At 40.5% G+C, this 16,715-nt stretch overlaps 1 protein-coding gene across 3 annotated transcripts in view; it reads left to right on the forward strand.

Moving 5' to 3' along the window:
* The first annotated feature begins 1,934 nt into the window (after positions 1-1,934).
* LOC119169957 (inositol polyphosphate-4-phosphatase type I A-like) overlaps positions 1,935-16,715 on the forward strand; it is a 41,956-nt gene continuing 27,175 nt past the window's right edge. For 2 of the 3 annotated variants that reach the window (XM_075881797.1, XM_037420954.2), the window contains exons 1-13: positions 1,935-2,116; positions 2,351-2,504; positions 2,735-2,799; positions 4,925-5,012; positions 6,811-7,029; positions 7,252-7,299; positions 8,215-8,333; positions 9,249-9,362; positions 10,160-10,239; positions 10,438-10,546; positions 11,554-11,753; positions 12,529-12,586; positions 15,609-15,819. In XM_075881797.1, coding sequence (XP_075737912.1) covers positions 2,387-2,504; positions 2,735-2,799; positions 4,925-5,012; positions 6,811-7,029; positions 7,252-7,299; positions 8,215-8,333; positions 9,249-9,362; positions 10,160-10,239; positions 10,438-10,546; positions 11,554-11,753; positions 12,529-12,586; positions 15,609-15,819 — 1,429 coding nt within the window. In that variant the 5' untranslated portion in view covers positions 1,935-2,116; positions 2,351-2,386. The other variant, XM_075881802.1, reaches the window with a different exon arrangement.

Here is a 16,715-nt window from a genome sequence, read left to right on the forward strand (position 1 = left end):
TGCGTATGACTGTTGGAAAAAGGAGATGTTGCACATATGATCTACAAAGCTTAAGGCATTGCTAGTGTGCAGTTTCATCTGTGTGGCCTCGCGGTTGAGTGGTGCCTTTTATGTCTCGTTTCTACAAACTTTTAATGGCCCCCACAAGCTGTTAATAAGTACGCATAAAAATTATCTGTAGCTGGCAGAGAGCTCGAACATTCCTTGCAGTTTGAAGTACTTGTATTTAAAATTTCTGAGAGTATAATTTGCACCTGCTGCTGCGAGCTTTACTAGAACAGAAAAAAAATATAGTGTCTGCATACAAATCACAGAAGTACCTGCATAATGCAGGCTGAAGCTCTTATAAATCTGTGCAGCAGAATTGACATGAATTAAAGATCCGAAAACAAGGTTTTACGTGTGACTGATATTTCTGTTGTATTCTTTTGAAGCATTGCACGCCTCCTGGCAGGTCGCGCTGTATGTGTGAAAACGTAGCGCAATATGCTTTTGGCTTTTTGAAGGTTTCGCGGCTGCTATGATGTGTTCCTATAGTGAGGACAACCCCAAATGATTTACGAGCAAAATGTGCACAATGGCCTAAAGTATGAGAACGCTTGTACTTGCTCACCATTGCTTATCTATATCTGCTGAAGTTATTCACATGAATTTAGTCCCGTAAATTACATCGTCGACTAATTTCTTGCTGCACAAGCATTTGCTGCCATTATGAAGCTGCTGGAGTGATGTGCATTATTTTTGTAATAATGAACTTAAATAGCTCATCTAAATTATTGCTTGCTTGTGTTGAGCTGCTTGAAGTGAATAAAGAAAAAAAAAAAAACTGGGATCTGCATAAGGTGTGAATTTTTGATGGACTTGCGCTGCTCAGGGATGATAACAAGCTATTTGTTTTTCTCGTTTTAGTGTATATGAAACGCAAGACGGCCAATTCTGCTGCCTTGCGAGGCATTTAATCCAAAAAAGTTTAGTAATGTAAAAATTAGATAAGTTGTGAACAGCTATGACTCATGGCACTAGGTTCCCTGTGAATTAGTTTAGTTACGAGCGATGTTCCCTGGTGCAAATACGTCGGAATGAAATCAAAATACGTTCAAACTTCTTTTTTTTTTTTTTTTACGAATTGAAGTACGTTTTAGCTGCTCAGTAGAAATCAGTGGTCTTGGTGCGACGGGGTCGCAACGTAGCAGCGATAAGCACGACAAGACGAGGACAGTAGAAGCGTGACAGAACTCTTCCAGCAATTCGAGAACAGACACAAGAAACAGTGGATTATAAAAATACTGATGAAATAAGCATTTATTGCGATGCGATCACACTATACGTGGACAGTAAATTCTCAATGTAAAGTGCAAGTACAGTGGTTCAAGCTCGGATCAGTTCACTAAACGAGCTCCGAATCCATGGACGTTTTCCCTAGACGATCAACGATGAGATTGGTTGTGTCGATGAACCTGTTGACGCAGTTCTGGATACAGTTCTCCGTCTTCGAATCCATCCTGCCGCCGGGTTTTTCGACACACACATCCCAGCACTTTTCCGTGAGTTCGTGCACGAGGTACTGGTACCGTTGCTTCTGGGTCTCACCTTCGATAAAACTCTTCAGTTCTTCTTCGGAGTTCATGATCACGTCAATGACGCCGCAGAAATTCACGGCTGCTCGCACAATTCTTGGGAGGGAAATGCGAAATGCACCACTCTTTTTCCAACAGACAATCTTTTTAGCGCCGCTAACTCCTCTCGAGAAAAGGCGGTTAATGTTGATGATGATGGCGCAATGCTCAGCGCTCCGCAAAAGTAACAAAACTAACGAGTAGCAGAATAATACATATAAACTGCGTTAATAATATTTTCGTCAATACTCATCAGCTTAGCAACCAAATACATCGCATATATTATTCTGTGCGAGACAGTGATGCCGATACTGCGGCTTGCTCGTCGGCTATGCGCTGGCGTTAGTTCTTGTTTGAAGCGTATTTTTGTTTGCGAAGGCGTTCCGTGCTCTTATTAAGGAGCCCGCACATACATGCGTAGGTTTCGTTCGTTTCGTTCGCCAAATGTTTCGCTCGTACGCTGTAACTGCAGCGATCGCCGGAAAAGAAACAGCGGTGCGGTAAGTTGCCGGGCTCGCACTCGCCGATTTGCGGGCGATCGTTCCGAGCATTGCAGTCAGCTGTTATCGCACGCGGTGATGTGATACGTGTTTCTGTCAGTAATTACACGGCGCGGAAGATACATTGCGATGTGTAGAGCACAGGCGTGCCATACATGGTGTAACCCCGATTGCCCCCGAGCCGCTTCCGCATTGATCGCGTTACAACGCGATTGATAGCGCGCCTCTTAACAGGTTGCTTTGAGCCGGACTCGATGAATTTCGCTGCCAATGCGATTCAATGCCAAAGAAATCGCCGCCGTCGCATCACAGCCGTCGTACAAATTCGAAAAGGAGGGCGTGCTCTTCATCAAGGAGCGGCAGGAAGGACTCTTCCGGCGAAACGATGGTAAACTTCCCTTCTTTTTTTGCTTGTATTCGTGTACACCTCTTGGCCTCCTTTCGCATAGCAGCCTGTTGAAAGGAGTGTTAAACTAGAATGTTGTCTGGGCATTTAGACGCGTTGAATGTAGCTGACCGTACGCAGGTCTAAACAACGAGCAGACGCTCAATTTCGTCCTGTTTGACGGGTGTTACTGTCGCGCGCACTAATTACATATATTGGTTTCGATTACTCAGTGTTCACGGAACGATGGTGCCGGCTAAGAGGCAACCTGTTTTTCTACTACAAGACGAAGGATCCGGTAAGTGGGCCGCTAAATCGTGATTTCATGTAGATAATAAACTATTTTGCGTATAGAGCTGAGCGACGCCCTTGAGCAGCAATTTTTATTTCCTTACAAGCCGTCCTGTCGCCGTGATTCCCTGTGTGTGACGGGTGGTATTGAGCTCCTACAGGTGCAGTTGTAGCTGTGACAAATTCTGGTTATGATATTGGCTGTTTGTACCATTACCACCATTAAACAAGAGGCAATTTCAGGAGGGACATGGCAGCAACGGATTAAGTTATGCTGAATGATAACAACGAAAACCTACGCACCATCTATGACAAACTAAAGTAAATGTTAGCAGTTAATGGTAAACCTTTACGTTGTCGTCGCTTGTAACAAATGGGGACAGTGCTCTGAAGTTTTTTTTTTTTTTTTTTTGGAAGCAAATCCCAGTGCATGCTTATTTGCCTTATTGAAGCATCCTGAAACACCTGTCAGTATAAAATGCCTATTCCTATTTTCAAAAGGATGAGGGTGACCGGTAAGGTTCGATTAAATGCGGTGGGTAGATCAGCTTAAAAGAACATTCACTTTCTTTTATTCTTTTATATTTTAAATATTAAACTCCTTTCTGATGAAGTGAAAATGCAGACGAGCTGGACTTCTTTTTCGTATACTGGGGTAGATCACCTGTTGTCAACCTCTCTTTCGTGCAGTCAAAGTGCTCCACCGATTTACATTCATTAAGTTATGGAATTGACATTCCCTGGCAATTATTGCACCATAGGTATGCCATAGCGAGAAACTGCAGATTAATCTTGACCTCCTAAGGATGCTGTGCTAACACCTTAGCATAAATCCATGAGTCTTTTGTGCACAGATTGAAATGCTGCCACCACGGCTGGGAATCGATCCTGCACCCTCATGCATAGCAGTGGAACACTGCAGCTTCTACAGACAGAGCTCAGAGTATCAACATACTTCAAAAACAGGCTGTAATTTCACACCTTATAAAAGTGATGAGATTTCAGTTTCTGTGGAATAAGCTGAAGAGCTTAAGGCATTTGGTCACTCACCTGAATATAAACTTATACAGTTCATTGAAGTTATTTCTTCTAGGTGGTGCCTGCTTCAACTAATGGTAGATTGTTATGCTTACATTGGTGCATTTTAAATGCATTCAAACACTGCTATATGCAGTCATCTGGGCTAGCTGCCACTGGTTCATTTTGCTGCAGTGTGACTAGAACGACAGAAAAGCAAAAGGCACACAACCGTGTCGTGTCATTCATGTGTCATATTTTGCATGAAAAACATACATTTCAACAACCCAATTCCTGTTTTAATGAGCAGCAGTCAGTGTAACACACAGTATTTACAATATCGTTAATGGCTCAATTAGTTAATGCCTTTACTATCTTCAAAATTTGTGCTAATGCAATTCCTAATCCTGGGCAACATTTTCTTAATTGATGCTAACACTGTTCTGCCTTGTCAGTCAAAAACATTTCCTCATTGAGTGAGCTCTACAGCTAGACACATGTTTTGCTGACTCAAAAGCACTGAGAGAAATAATGCTCTATATGCTCCAGTGTATCAAACACGTGTCTAGTTAAATATTTGTTGTAAAAACTGTTACCGACAAAAAAAGCTTCAAGGATAGCATGTCAACATAAGTGCTCTGAAAATGGACTATTTTGGCGATGTGCAGTCATGTGCAGACTTCTGTTATTGACATTACCTGTTATGAACAGTTTTTAGATAATGAGTTGTTCTCATGCCAAACTTAATTAGAAACTCGGCACTTTTTTCTGTATGCAACTATAATTTTTATTGTTTGAATAGTGAAGTATGTGTTTTGAAATAAACTTGCTGGTATATTGAGATACACGTAGTAGCTGAGTTTTGCCTACTATAAGTAACATTGAAAAAGATGTAACTGCATAAAGAAATGAATGTTCAATACAGATTTAATTAACTGGCGGTACAGTCCAAACACTCTGTGCAGTGTGTGCAGTTCCTTTCAGGCAACTCATTGCTTCATTTCAACCGACAAAGCGCGCTATAAAATTCAGGTCATTTTTTTGACGGGAAAAACCTGGCTCAGTGTGTTGTTGAGGGGGAGGGAAAAGAAAGTGGCAGGCTTTTTATTTTTCAGTGTTCCGAACCAGTTGGAGTTATTGTTCTCGAGCGTCATTCTGTGAAGGATGGTCCCATTTCTGGAGGCCTCTATTGTTTTACCATTGGTGAGTTGTGTTTGCATGACATGTTAGTCTGCTTTGAAGAATGAAATCTGGGTTAGATCATTTTGAAGTTTTTGTATTGTGTCGTAGGCCTACCGATAGAAGCAATGTCTTAACTATTCTGGAGAGCCCTTACAATTTTCGCAAAATTTTATGACCATGAGCTGTGACTTTTCTTTCTTTACGTTATTTCTGAGGGGCAGAAAAGTCATTAAAAAGTATATCAGGTTGGTTTATAAATGGCAATTTGGCTTCTTTACCTTCATTTTTGTTGTAATAATTAAACAGCACTTTCCTTTTTTTTTACTGGATTCATCCGATTATGTATATCATCTGATATCAGTGAGCTTGCACCTGCTACTAATCAATTGGCACAGTACGCGCTAGGCAGATTGAATGTTAAGAAAATAATGCAAAGGTTGATCGAGCGTGCAGATTGGAAGCGGCAACTCTTCGATTCTATGTAGGCAAGAAACATTTTCATGGTTAGAATTGAACAGGCACGTCTAGTTCGGAAACAAATTGCTATTAAAGGGGCACTGACACAAAATTTCGGAGCAGTATAATGAGGGAGATAGATTTATGTGGAGACATGCACATCTACGAGATATCAAGGGCAAATATTGTCTAGAATGTGTTTAAAACCAATTTTGAAGTGCACGCCGTGCGACTGAGCGAAATGTAGAACCCCTTGCGACGCTGACATCAATGCAGGTGCAATGTAAACAAACTACATCACAAGTTTGTGTTAGCTAGCTGCTGGCACGTGCCTTGCGGTTACGCTACCTGCCATTTTCTCCTCCTTGCCTGCGGCTTCACGTGTGCTAGCTGTCAGTGCAGTGCCCGCTCCCGCACGCTCTTGCGCACAGCACCCACGTCACAGTGTTGCGTGATCATATGGCCAGCTGTGTTTACGTTGCCCCCGGAACTCCTCCTGCATAGCCCGATGCTCTTTGAAACTGAACCTGAGATTGCAATTCTGAAAACGTCTTTAAATAAATAACCGTCGCATACTTGTGCAAAGGAAGTTTTCTGCCATGATAAGTGGGTCGTAAGCTACCTATTGCAACAACAGCAACAACAAGAAAAAAAAAACAAGGTGTAATGTTTGGGTGTCAGTGCTCCTTTAATCGTTATGCCATAGACGTGTGCCCGTTAAAGTGATATGTCACATATATAGGCTACTTCAGCTGCTTCGCATTGACCGTTACAGAAGAACACATTTATAATGTAAAGAGCCCAGTATTGTTGTTTGTATTTTTGTGCCCAGGTTCTATTATTATTGTTTTTTGAGTTGCAAAGATGGCTAAACTGTAGGTTGCAGTGCAAAGCTGGCTTCCTTATGCAGCTCTTACGATTGCTTCAGGTAACTGTGGAAATTCAAATAATTTTTTAGCACCCATAATAATTGTAAAGCATTAATGATTCTAGTGTAATTATGTTTCTTTTAGCATTACATCACTGTTACTGTTTTTCCGTTGAACATAATAAGGATATCCGAAAGTGGCATTAACTGCTCTTGACACTAAGGCAATCAAACCTTGAAGGTGAACACTTCGGCATGCAAAGCAGTAACTGAGCTGATCTGAAGCACGTGTTCAGCTCCACCTTTTTGTTTGTATGTTTTGCTCTCTTATCCATAACTATTATCATAGCACTAAGCCATAAAATTAGGTCATTGAGAAAGCCAAATATGGTTCCCAATTTCACCCTCATTTCTGAGGCTTCCTATAGGGTGTTGGCCTAGGCGTGCAAAGATGCGCTATGTGTGTGGTGAATTCGATGGGAAAATACTGCGCAGCCTTTGAAGGGGACGAGCTGGCCATACATATGGCAGCCCAAGGCTCATCGGAGCGCGAGGCATGGACGAGTGTGTTGCGGGACTCTAGTTATGAGCATGTGCGGGAGGAAGTGCAAATGCTCCGCTCCCGTCTCCTGTCACGTCAGCGAGAGTCCGACCCTGGCCTGTACAGCGGGCCATCTTGCAAGCGCTCTCAGGATGCGGATGCCTCCTCTTCGAGTGAGTCAGCAGCAAGTTAGCAGATTTGGTGAATGAAAAGATTCTCTTCAAAGTTGTTGATTTGCTCCGTTCAACAAAGTGAATAGTTCTAAATGTAAAGTCATCTGTACTCTTTTGTTTGCTCTTTTGTTTCTTAGCAAAAATATAGAATAGAGATGCTAGTACAAAATGATCATTTTCCCTTATAATGATTCATTTACATTGATGCTGTTCATTTTGCAGGCAAAAAAGACCCTCTTCAAAATGAACCATTCCTTGAGCTTGGGCTTGGTGAGTGAAAATTCACTTATTTTTGTGCTTCCAGGAGAGAGAGAGAGAGAGAGAGAGAGGTTGTGTTAGGAAGGAATAAAAGAAAATGCATCATAATAGACTGTTCTGTTAATTATGCTTTTATCGAAACTAGTTAATACTCCAGCACAGCTGAGTACAATGCAAAAAGAAAACAGCCAGGCATCAAGTGTTTAGGAGTGAACTGTTTTGGGGTGTTACCATGTAGCAGTATCTTTATTTTACATATGATGTCGACTACGAAGGCATTAGCATATGTCAGGTGCTCTAGCAGTGGCTGTCACTCCATGATGAACATGAAAGGATCAAGAGAAAACGAAAATATTATGCTTGTCACCAAGCTGTCTTCGAAATGGTTGACAGCAAAATTTGTGGGTATATTGTCAGTGAAATCACTGGTTATATTCAATTTCTCTTTTATTTAGTAACATCATTGAGGGGTATATCAAAATTATGAAAGTCAAGTCAGACAGTTTACGGCATATGCAGTTACAGAAAATCCTGTGCTTAGGCCCATTTTCAGAAAAAATGGTCTGAATTTGTATACCAAGTCATATTGGCATTCTGATTATAACATATTTGAGCACATGCAAACTGAAACAGCAACAGCAGACGCCAATTCTCAGCTTGAATGCTCAGTTTTTTTATGTGTTAGCTAATAAAGAACATCTTTTTTATACACTCGTATACACGATGTCTTATTCCTCATTTGCACTGTTTATTGATTGCGACTTCTCAGTGGCGTTATTATTATTATTTTTTGATAGGTCAGATGTTGTGTAGGTACAGGTTTACCACCACTGTATTACACTGAGTCTCCTTACACAGTTTATAGTTCAAGTGAACTTATCGAAGTAATGGGACGTTGAAAATCATTCTTTTCCATACCACACGCAGCATGTGACAACTTGCGCTGCGATGCTGATGGCCAGGCCCCCAACCCACTTGTTGTCGTTCTTACTGGAAGGCCTCGGCATGGACTCTGGAGCAAGTTTGCTCAGACTGAAGTTGTTGAAGTAAGTTCTTAAAAAAGTAGCTCTTTCAGCTGCATTTTCGCATTTTCATCTTGCATACAGTGCAACACAGTTGTTTAGCTGTACAAATGCATACCATGATTTATTTAAGGAAATCAATGATAGTGAGTGTTTTTTTTTAAACTTAGGTGTTGTCACTGAGTGAACATCTTCACCTTTCACGTTTGGCCTAATTTCACCATGGCATAATACAATATTATAGCAATAGCGCAAATAACATATGGTCTGTGAAATTGCAGAATTAATGCCGAAAATAGAAGGGCTGTTTAAGATTGCATCATTGGCTCAAGACAAATACATTTAGTAAAATAAGGTAGTTAGAGATGTTTATTTTAGAGTCAATTTAAATTGGCAGATGGTGACAATGACTGCGATGCTGTATTAGCTCGAGTTCACAGCAGTGATGAGATGGTTCAGAAGATACGATCGCCTTGTTGTACATATTGAGAAAAATCTCTTCACTTCAATGCTGGGTGAAAGAAGAGAAATTTTTTCGTGGGGATAATCTTGTTGTTGGACACAACCAAACGAATCTAGAAGGGTTGGCCATGGAAAGCATAGGGGGCGCTAATTGCTGTCAAAAGTACTGTGTAGATAGAGCATTAGACACAAAAGCTGTGGATTTGGATCTTATCGACGAAATGGGATGATTTCATGTGCACTTCAATCCATTTCAGTTTATATCATAATTACTGCACAATAGTTGAAAACTCCTATTAATGACTCCTATGCTTTGCTTAGTCTAATTGTCAGTGGGATCAATTTTATTGTTTACTTCAGTGCTGTGTTGGGTGAATGATACTATTCAGAGTTTTTAGGTCGAGTAGCCACAGTTGATAAATGTGACCCGCAATAAACAGCCCATAAGGAGCCCTCTGTACTCGTTTATCTGCGCAGAAGAGCAGCAACCCGTGTTTCCTGACCACTGTGGGATTCCTAAAAAAGCAAGCATGTGCAACCACCGAGGTCAAGCTCTGTGTTTACGATGTCAGGGAACGAGTTACCTCTACGGTGAGTGACATGTTTTCTGCATTTTTTATCTACAAAGAACTGCATTCAAGACCAGTAGTCTAACGAAAATGCTTTTGTAGATTTTTGGGCTTTTTTGTTTTATTTGCTCTTTGAGCACGTGCCAAGATAACAAGATTGCTCTGAGAACTTTCTCGCTCTGTATTGCTTCTTTTGCGTAATAGCGAGTGTTTTTTTGTTATTGTTGATGAGAGCAAGCGAGAAATTCCAGTCAGTTTTATAGTCGATACCTACTAGTTTGTAAACATTGGCAACAAATTTTTTTCTAGAAACCGCAAACTTACGCTCAGCAAGACACCACAGTTGAGGATTCTCTGTTTAAAAAGTTCCTTCTATTTGGCTTTATTTTTCCCCGGGGCAAAAAAATGTGATGCATACATCCTTATCAGTAAATGAAACCCCCCATTAAGTGGAACATATTTCCTTGATCCCTTCAGCTTTTTTTAATGAGATTATACTGGGGTTAATTGGTAAACGTATGTCACATTGACTGGAATCGTCCCCTAAGTGTACCTTCGTAGTGTTTACAAATGAAGCTAGCAAATAAGGTTTCCCAAGCTTGTCACGCAGCCGTCAATAAAATTGTTTATTTGGAGCAGATAGGAAGTTAGTCAACTCTTTCTTCACATATGGGCAGCAGCCATGAAAATTAGTTCAATATTTATTGAATCAAGTGCGGCCCTTGTCAGAGATTATATGGTATTGGGACTTAATCTGGGACTTATTGTACGTCTCTCATTAAAGCATTTCCTGTGTGCCTGTTATTGCTGCTTTTTTAGAAAACTCTGCTAGGCGAAGCCACGTTTGCCCTTGGCACACTAGTCCAAATGCCTGGCTGCTTCCTCCGTCTTGCCCTCATGTAAGTCTATCTTGTTTAAAAAAACTTTGTTGTATTTTTCAATTACACATGTGACTGGCAATTGTTTGCCAGCTAAGCCTCTTTAAAACAAACTTCTGAAGCTGTAATCTTTGTGTTTGGTTTTATCATAAAATATTCATTGTTCTTTCATCAGGATGTTATCTGTCATGAATGGATTCTTCTTTTACCCATGTGCAGATCACCGTCCTATGAAAATGTGGGTTTCGTGACCGTTACCGCCAGGGAACTTGAACCTGAGCTTACCCTGGCGAACAAAAAGGATGCAAGCGATCTCTTTTGGCCTACGGTAAGATGACAGATTTCATTTGAGATAATGAGGTTTGTAAAAAGCACTGCCTTACTTACTGAAGGGGTAGTATTAGATCAGGAAACAGATCAGGACAGTTGAAGCTTGAGTGAGTTCATAAGAATCCATTTTGCAGGTAATAACAGTGCATACAAGATTAGAAAATTGGGTGGGACAATCAAAGGCAAAGCGGAGCTCTTTGACTGATTATCCTGTATTGTTTATTTCTTGCATGCACTGTTAACACCTTCTGAGGGAGCCTTTCACTACAGGCACTTAGCCATGAACAGGTGTAAGTAAGCGTGGTTAGCATACAAGATTAGAAATTTAGGTGGGACAATCAGAGGCAAAGGAGAGCTTTTTGACTGATTATCCTGTACTGTTTATTAATCTTGTATGCACTGTTAACACCTTCTGAGAAAGCCTTTCACTAAAGGCACAAACTCAGGAACAGGTGTAGGTGAGCATGGCTGGCCTTCTGTAAGTCCTTTTGTAATTTAGTACTAACTATAGTACTAACTAGAAAGGCTATCTACTAGACCAAGTTCTTTAACTTAACTAAAGGAAGAGTTTTATTGTCTCTAAGCTACATAGTTTTAGCTATGAGGAATGGCATAGAGCAAAGGGGAGGCCTAGAGGGCAAAAAGTGAATGCATGAGACTATATTACCCCAAAGCTTGTGATGCAGGTGTTCTCGCATTACATTACCATTGTAATGTAGCTGTGTTACAAGCAGGAATTGTTATGGTTACCTTCAATTCAAAGGCAGAACACCATTGTCTCTAAACCGCTGTGATCGGTTGGCCTCACCTGCGTGCACATTGTTCACTTTTTTCAAACACCATAAATTACGGTGGACACTCAGTTTTTCACCGCTAGGAATAGAAAGTGCAGTGTGTACTGTGCTTTGTCAAGCACCTTAATTTTGCTACTCCTGTTGATTCGGCAAAGTTTGGCCAACAAAACGTATAAGCACTGACCTTAATTGTGACTTCTTACATTTGCAGGGAGATCGGCGTCGCACGTACTCGTTGCCGGCATGCATGCCACGTCGTGCCTGCACGCCTCTGCATGCCCAACTCAGGATTATCTTTGACGGCCTCAACTCGAAGACGTATCGTTTCCACACGGGCTTGGGGGCTGAACTGCGAGTGCACGAAATCATGGCTGAGAGCAAGCTGTCCTTTTCTTTCCCTCAGCTTCTCCTGTAAGTTTTGCCTGCCAGCAATTTAAGTAGTAGACTAGGCAGCCTTTCTTGTCTCTTACATTGGTCAAGTAGGCAATGTTGTCCTGTTCAAGCCACGTATATTCTTGCATTTAAACACATCCCAAAGGGACACTACAGAGAAGAACGATTTTTCTCGTATTCGTAAATTAATTTGATAGTTCCAAAATACCCAAGCTTGCCGTAAGAACGCACTTGGTAAGCGAGAAAAGTGGCAAAAAAGAATGCCGGTAGCCACGCCACCTTGTAATCCCTGCATTAAGCAACATGGCATCGTGAACTTCACCGGTGTCCACAATGCCCCACATAGCATCTAACCAGTAAAAAAAAATATCCTCTGAGGAGCCTATTTACTTATTGAACCACGGCTGCAAAAATATGAAAAATACATATTGAAGTTCGTGTTGTCATGTGCAATTATTTGGGCACGAAATTTAAAAATAACACTTCGAACTTGATTTTATCTTATGTTTATAAACCTCTGGTGGCGAAACTAATGTTGCTAAAGTGCTATAATTTATACAATCTTAACTGATCCATTGTTTTGATTTAGTGACCCTTTAAATTTGATATGTGCCATTTTTGTCCAATTAGCTGAAATCCTCAATAGAGGCTTTTTATTGAATATCTTTTGTACATACAAAAATGTAACAAAAGTTCACAAGCTTGACTGACAAGTGATACTCAATTTATTTTACCATGAAGTCAAAACATTTTATCAGTCAATCTTCTTTGCTACCTTTTTGCATGACACCAGAAATCTGTGGATAAATGAAGAAAAGCAGCTGATGGACACTGTCACTCATCTGAGAGAGGTATGTCAGTGGAATGCTTCACAAAGCAATGGCTACATATATTGTATTTCTTGTAATTTTTTGAAAGGTCAATAATTTTTATTATTAGGGATTTAGAGGCATTTAATGACCAGGAAACGCATTTTTTAAAAGATTTTTGCCATACATTTGTAGCTGGGCTGTTAAAGGTGTTTTATCCACTAGCATCGTTGTTGTGTTGTCGATGAGACGCAGTTGGGTCATATTACGGGGTGCGTCCACTAAACTGTTGTTATTGACACATCTTTATTCACATTCAGGCCCGTGGAGGGTGGAGAGACGGAATTGAATTAAAAAAAAAAAAAAAAACTCCAGCCATTGGCACCTGCCTGTCTCCAATTTACAAGAAAGACACTCATTAACGCTGCGAATTAGACACGCTGCGGATTTACATTTGTGTTAACATATCAAAACCATGATTCACAAAGCCAACATGTACACTAAGAAATACGAAGCGACGTTTATATAAAATAGCTAGGATCTCGGGTTCTTTTGTATCTAAGGAAAAACGTAAAGCTTCTGAAAAAGAGTATTTGCATGCTGTATGCAGGGCTAAATCCAAATTTTCATAGCATGGCCTTTAATCATTAATCATCAATAATCCTGTGAAATTCTGGAAAACAATCTCACCTTCAAAAAAGTTATGTCACATGTCGCTTTCCGACGATGACGATAATGCCATTCCATGCAATGATTTCGCAACCCTTTTTAACGACTACTTTACACCTGTGTTTACAGAAGAATGCTGTCTCAATTTGCCTTCTTCCCCAGAGGTTAACTACGAGTACATGAGCCCTATAAATGTTACATCTGAAGGGATGGCATCATTAATCAACAAATTAAAAATATCCACCTCATCTGGGGCAGACGGCATTAACTAAAAAATTCTTAAAATAACAGTTATCCCGTCGAGTATATTTCTCGCTCAAAATTTTCAGCAGTCGTTGAGCACAGGGGAAATTCCATATGATTGTAAAATTCGCAAAGTCATTCCCGTTCACAAATCGGGAGATAAAAACAAGGTTAATAACTATCGACCGATATCACTAGCTAGTATCCCCGGTAAATTACTTGAACACGTCATTGTCTTAAACGTAACCAGTTATTTGGAATCTAATAATTTCTTTTTTCATAACCAACATTGGTTTAGAAAAGGTTATTCATGCAAGACGCAGCTTTAAGAATTTACTAATGACTTATTCAGACATGCTGATGATAATTCTCAGACCGACTGCATATTCATAGACTCTTCAAAAGAATTCGAGCGCGTCGCCCACTGTCGCCTCATAGAAAAGCTTTCATCACTAAATATTGATTCCTTAACTGTCTCCTGGCCTCAAAACTTCTTGTTATTCCATAAGCAGTTCACGGTCATCGAAGGCACTTCATCTCTCATTATACTTACGTTTATTCTGGTGTTCCACAGAGGAGCGTCTTAGGCCCTCTATTATTTCTCATATTTGTTAACGACCTGCCATCCTAGATAACATCCAAAATCAGATTGTTTGCAGACGACTCTGTGCTATATAAAAAAATTGATACGGTCGGTGACCATAGTGCGCTTCAATGTGACCTCGATCGTATTACACATTGGTGCGATCAATGGCTTATCAACTTGAACACTAACAAATGCAAAACCATGACTTTTGGGCGAAAGCTATCGATTTCCACGTTTTTATGTTCCCTTAAATATGACGCTCTTAACTACATCTTGCTGCAAATATCTTGGTATTCATTTCACACCTAACCTATCGTGGTCTATGCACATAGACAAAATAACTGCAAAAGCATCGCAAAGATTAGGCTACCTAAAGCATAACCTTATCAGCATACCTGTGACTACTCGCAAGCTCGTTTACCAAACTTTCATACGCCCTCAGCCCGAATACACATCAGCCATCTGATCTCCCCACCAAAACTACCTTATAAAATCCACTGAAGCTGTCCAGAATCACACAGCTCTCTTCATTGCTCCTGAATACAACAGACTATCTAGTGTAACAAAAATTAAGCATTCACTTGCACTTCTACACCTTCAGACACGTAGGAATATTGCTTTAGTCTGCTTGCTACACTAGACAATTTACAGTAACCGTCAAACCGCATTGCCTCTTACAAAACCACATCGCTGTTTGAGCCTTCTCAACAATAGCATATGCTTTCAACGCTTGTGAGAGTGAACGCACTCGTATAACAACTCTGCACTTCCCCGGGATGGTAAACATACGTGAGCCCACAACTTTTAGAGATAAGCTAACTCTATTCTTTTCCTCATAGATTTTCTGCATACAAGTGCTTTATCAAAGAAATTCATTGTCTTACTCCTATACTAGTAGTTGTCACTCTTTAATATTCCATATAATAATGTTGCATTTTCGTATAAGATATTTTTCTGATCTGTAGTTCTTTTTCACACATGTATGTATCTATTGCAATTGGCTTAGCGTGTTTTCCTACGCTTCATTCCATGTCTATCAATGCCTTTTTCAATCATCTGTTTTTTTTTTTTGTTGTATTGTTGAGTTTGCCATATCTTGCATAATTTTCTAGTTCTTGTTTATTACTAGTCTTCCCCCCTCCTCACACAATGTTCCTAACATAGGAACCCGTGCGGTATTTTTATAAATGTATAAAAGACTGCTTTTTCCTGCGGTACGCCCCCCCCCCCCCCTTCCTTGGACTTAACTGAAAATGTGCGCCAGCCATTCGCCAGGGCGCTCTGCCTGTGGCGGACACTCTTGCTGCTGTGTTCATTGTCGTAAAGCTCCTGGCTGTATGTGGTATGTATAACACTAAGGGCTGTGCTGTTCATGTGCTATGAGGTTTAGAAAGAAAAAGTGTGATCTTTTTGTTCTTGTGGCTTTTAGTCAGCACTTCTCCACCCAGTTAACAAGAAGAAAAAGGGAATCTTCAATGAACACTTTCAGAATGATTCCGCATTGCTCTTCAGGGCCTCTTGATAGTATGGCAATACATTTGGGCTACCTCTGCTCTCATCTTGCAGCTGAGCCCCGACTGGCAAGCCAAGCAGCTTTTAGCCATAGAGCGTCACCTTCTGCGGATCAACACTTACTCAGAGGCCCTGGAAAACCTGGCCAAGCAGAGGGGTGCCCATTTCAAACCGTCCCGGTCCAAAGGACTCGTCTCGCTTGAGTTTGCCCCTGTCAACATGCACCTGCAGAGGCTTTGGGTCCACAACACAACTAGCCACAAGAGTGAGCCCAATGTTTTCGGATTCATTTCTTAGAATGTTAAGAAATTGAGCAGCTGTTGGAAATTTTTTTTGCCTAAAGCAATTGCCATATTCACCCGGAACATTGCTCACCACTAAAGAAATACTACAGATCACTATACATATAGAATGCCATAACTCACTAGTTTTGGTACTTGAGTAGCAGCTTGCAGTAGCCACTGGAGGTACTGTAAGTTAAAAATTGCTACTAATACAGAATACTTTGCAAAAACTTGTGTTCTCTAATACTTTTCACGGAGCTCTTAGAGTATGAGGATTCGTGGGTGAGAAATAAGACGTCACTTTGATTCATTGTGTGAAGATGAAACACACTTGTGTACTCAGATTTAAGTGCACAATAGAGAACAAAAGTTGATGAAATTCCTGATGTGGCAAACTTCAACTGGCACTGCACATCATAGGACAATCAGAAATATCCGATCCAGCCAGATGAAAAAAAAAAACGTAGTGCTGTGTCCTTTCATCTGGCTAGCTCAGATGTTTTTTTTTTCTTTTTTGATAATGCACTGTACCAGTTCAAGTTATGACAAACCAACTTGCTCAATCTTCAACACTTGTATGGCACCCTTTATGATGCTGTTACTTATTGCACATAATGCAGGTTCAAGGCTTAGACCCCACAATTTAATGAATATTTAAATTTGCAAATTAAATGTTGTGAGTATGTCTGGGATCTGCTTTTTACGTGATGTCTGAAGAAAGCACAAAAGCGAGGAAGCAACATATACCAAGCTTTAAGCAGTGGTCGGTGTGTGTGTCTTTTCTGTACTATTAAAAGGTCTATCAACTGGTACAATTATTCATTCATTCATACTGTTTATATAGAATTGTGAATTTTGAGAAAGGTAAAGAAGACAA

The sequence above is a fragment of the Rhipicephalus microplus genome, chromosome 2 (assembly GCF_043290135.1).
Source record: "Rhipicephalus microplus isolate Deutch F79 chromosome 2, USDA_Rmic, whole genome shotgun sequence".
In the NCBI taxonomy this organism is placed as follows: Eukaryota; Metazoa; Arthropoda; class Arachnida; order Ixodida; family Ixodidae; genus Rhipicephalus; species Rhipicephalus microplus.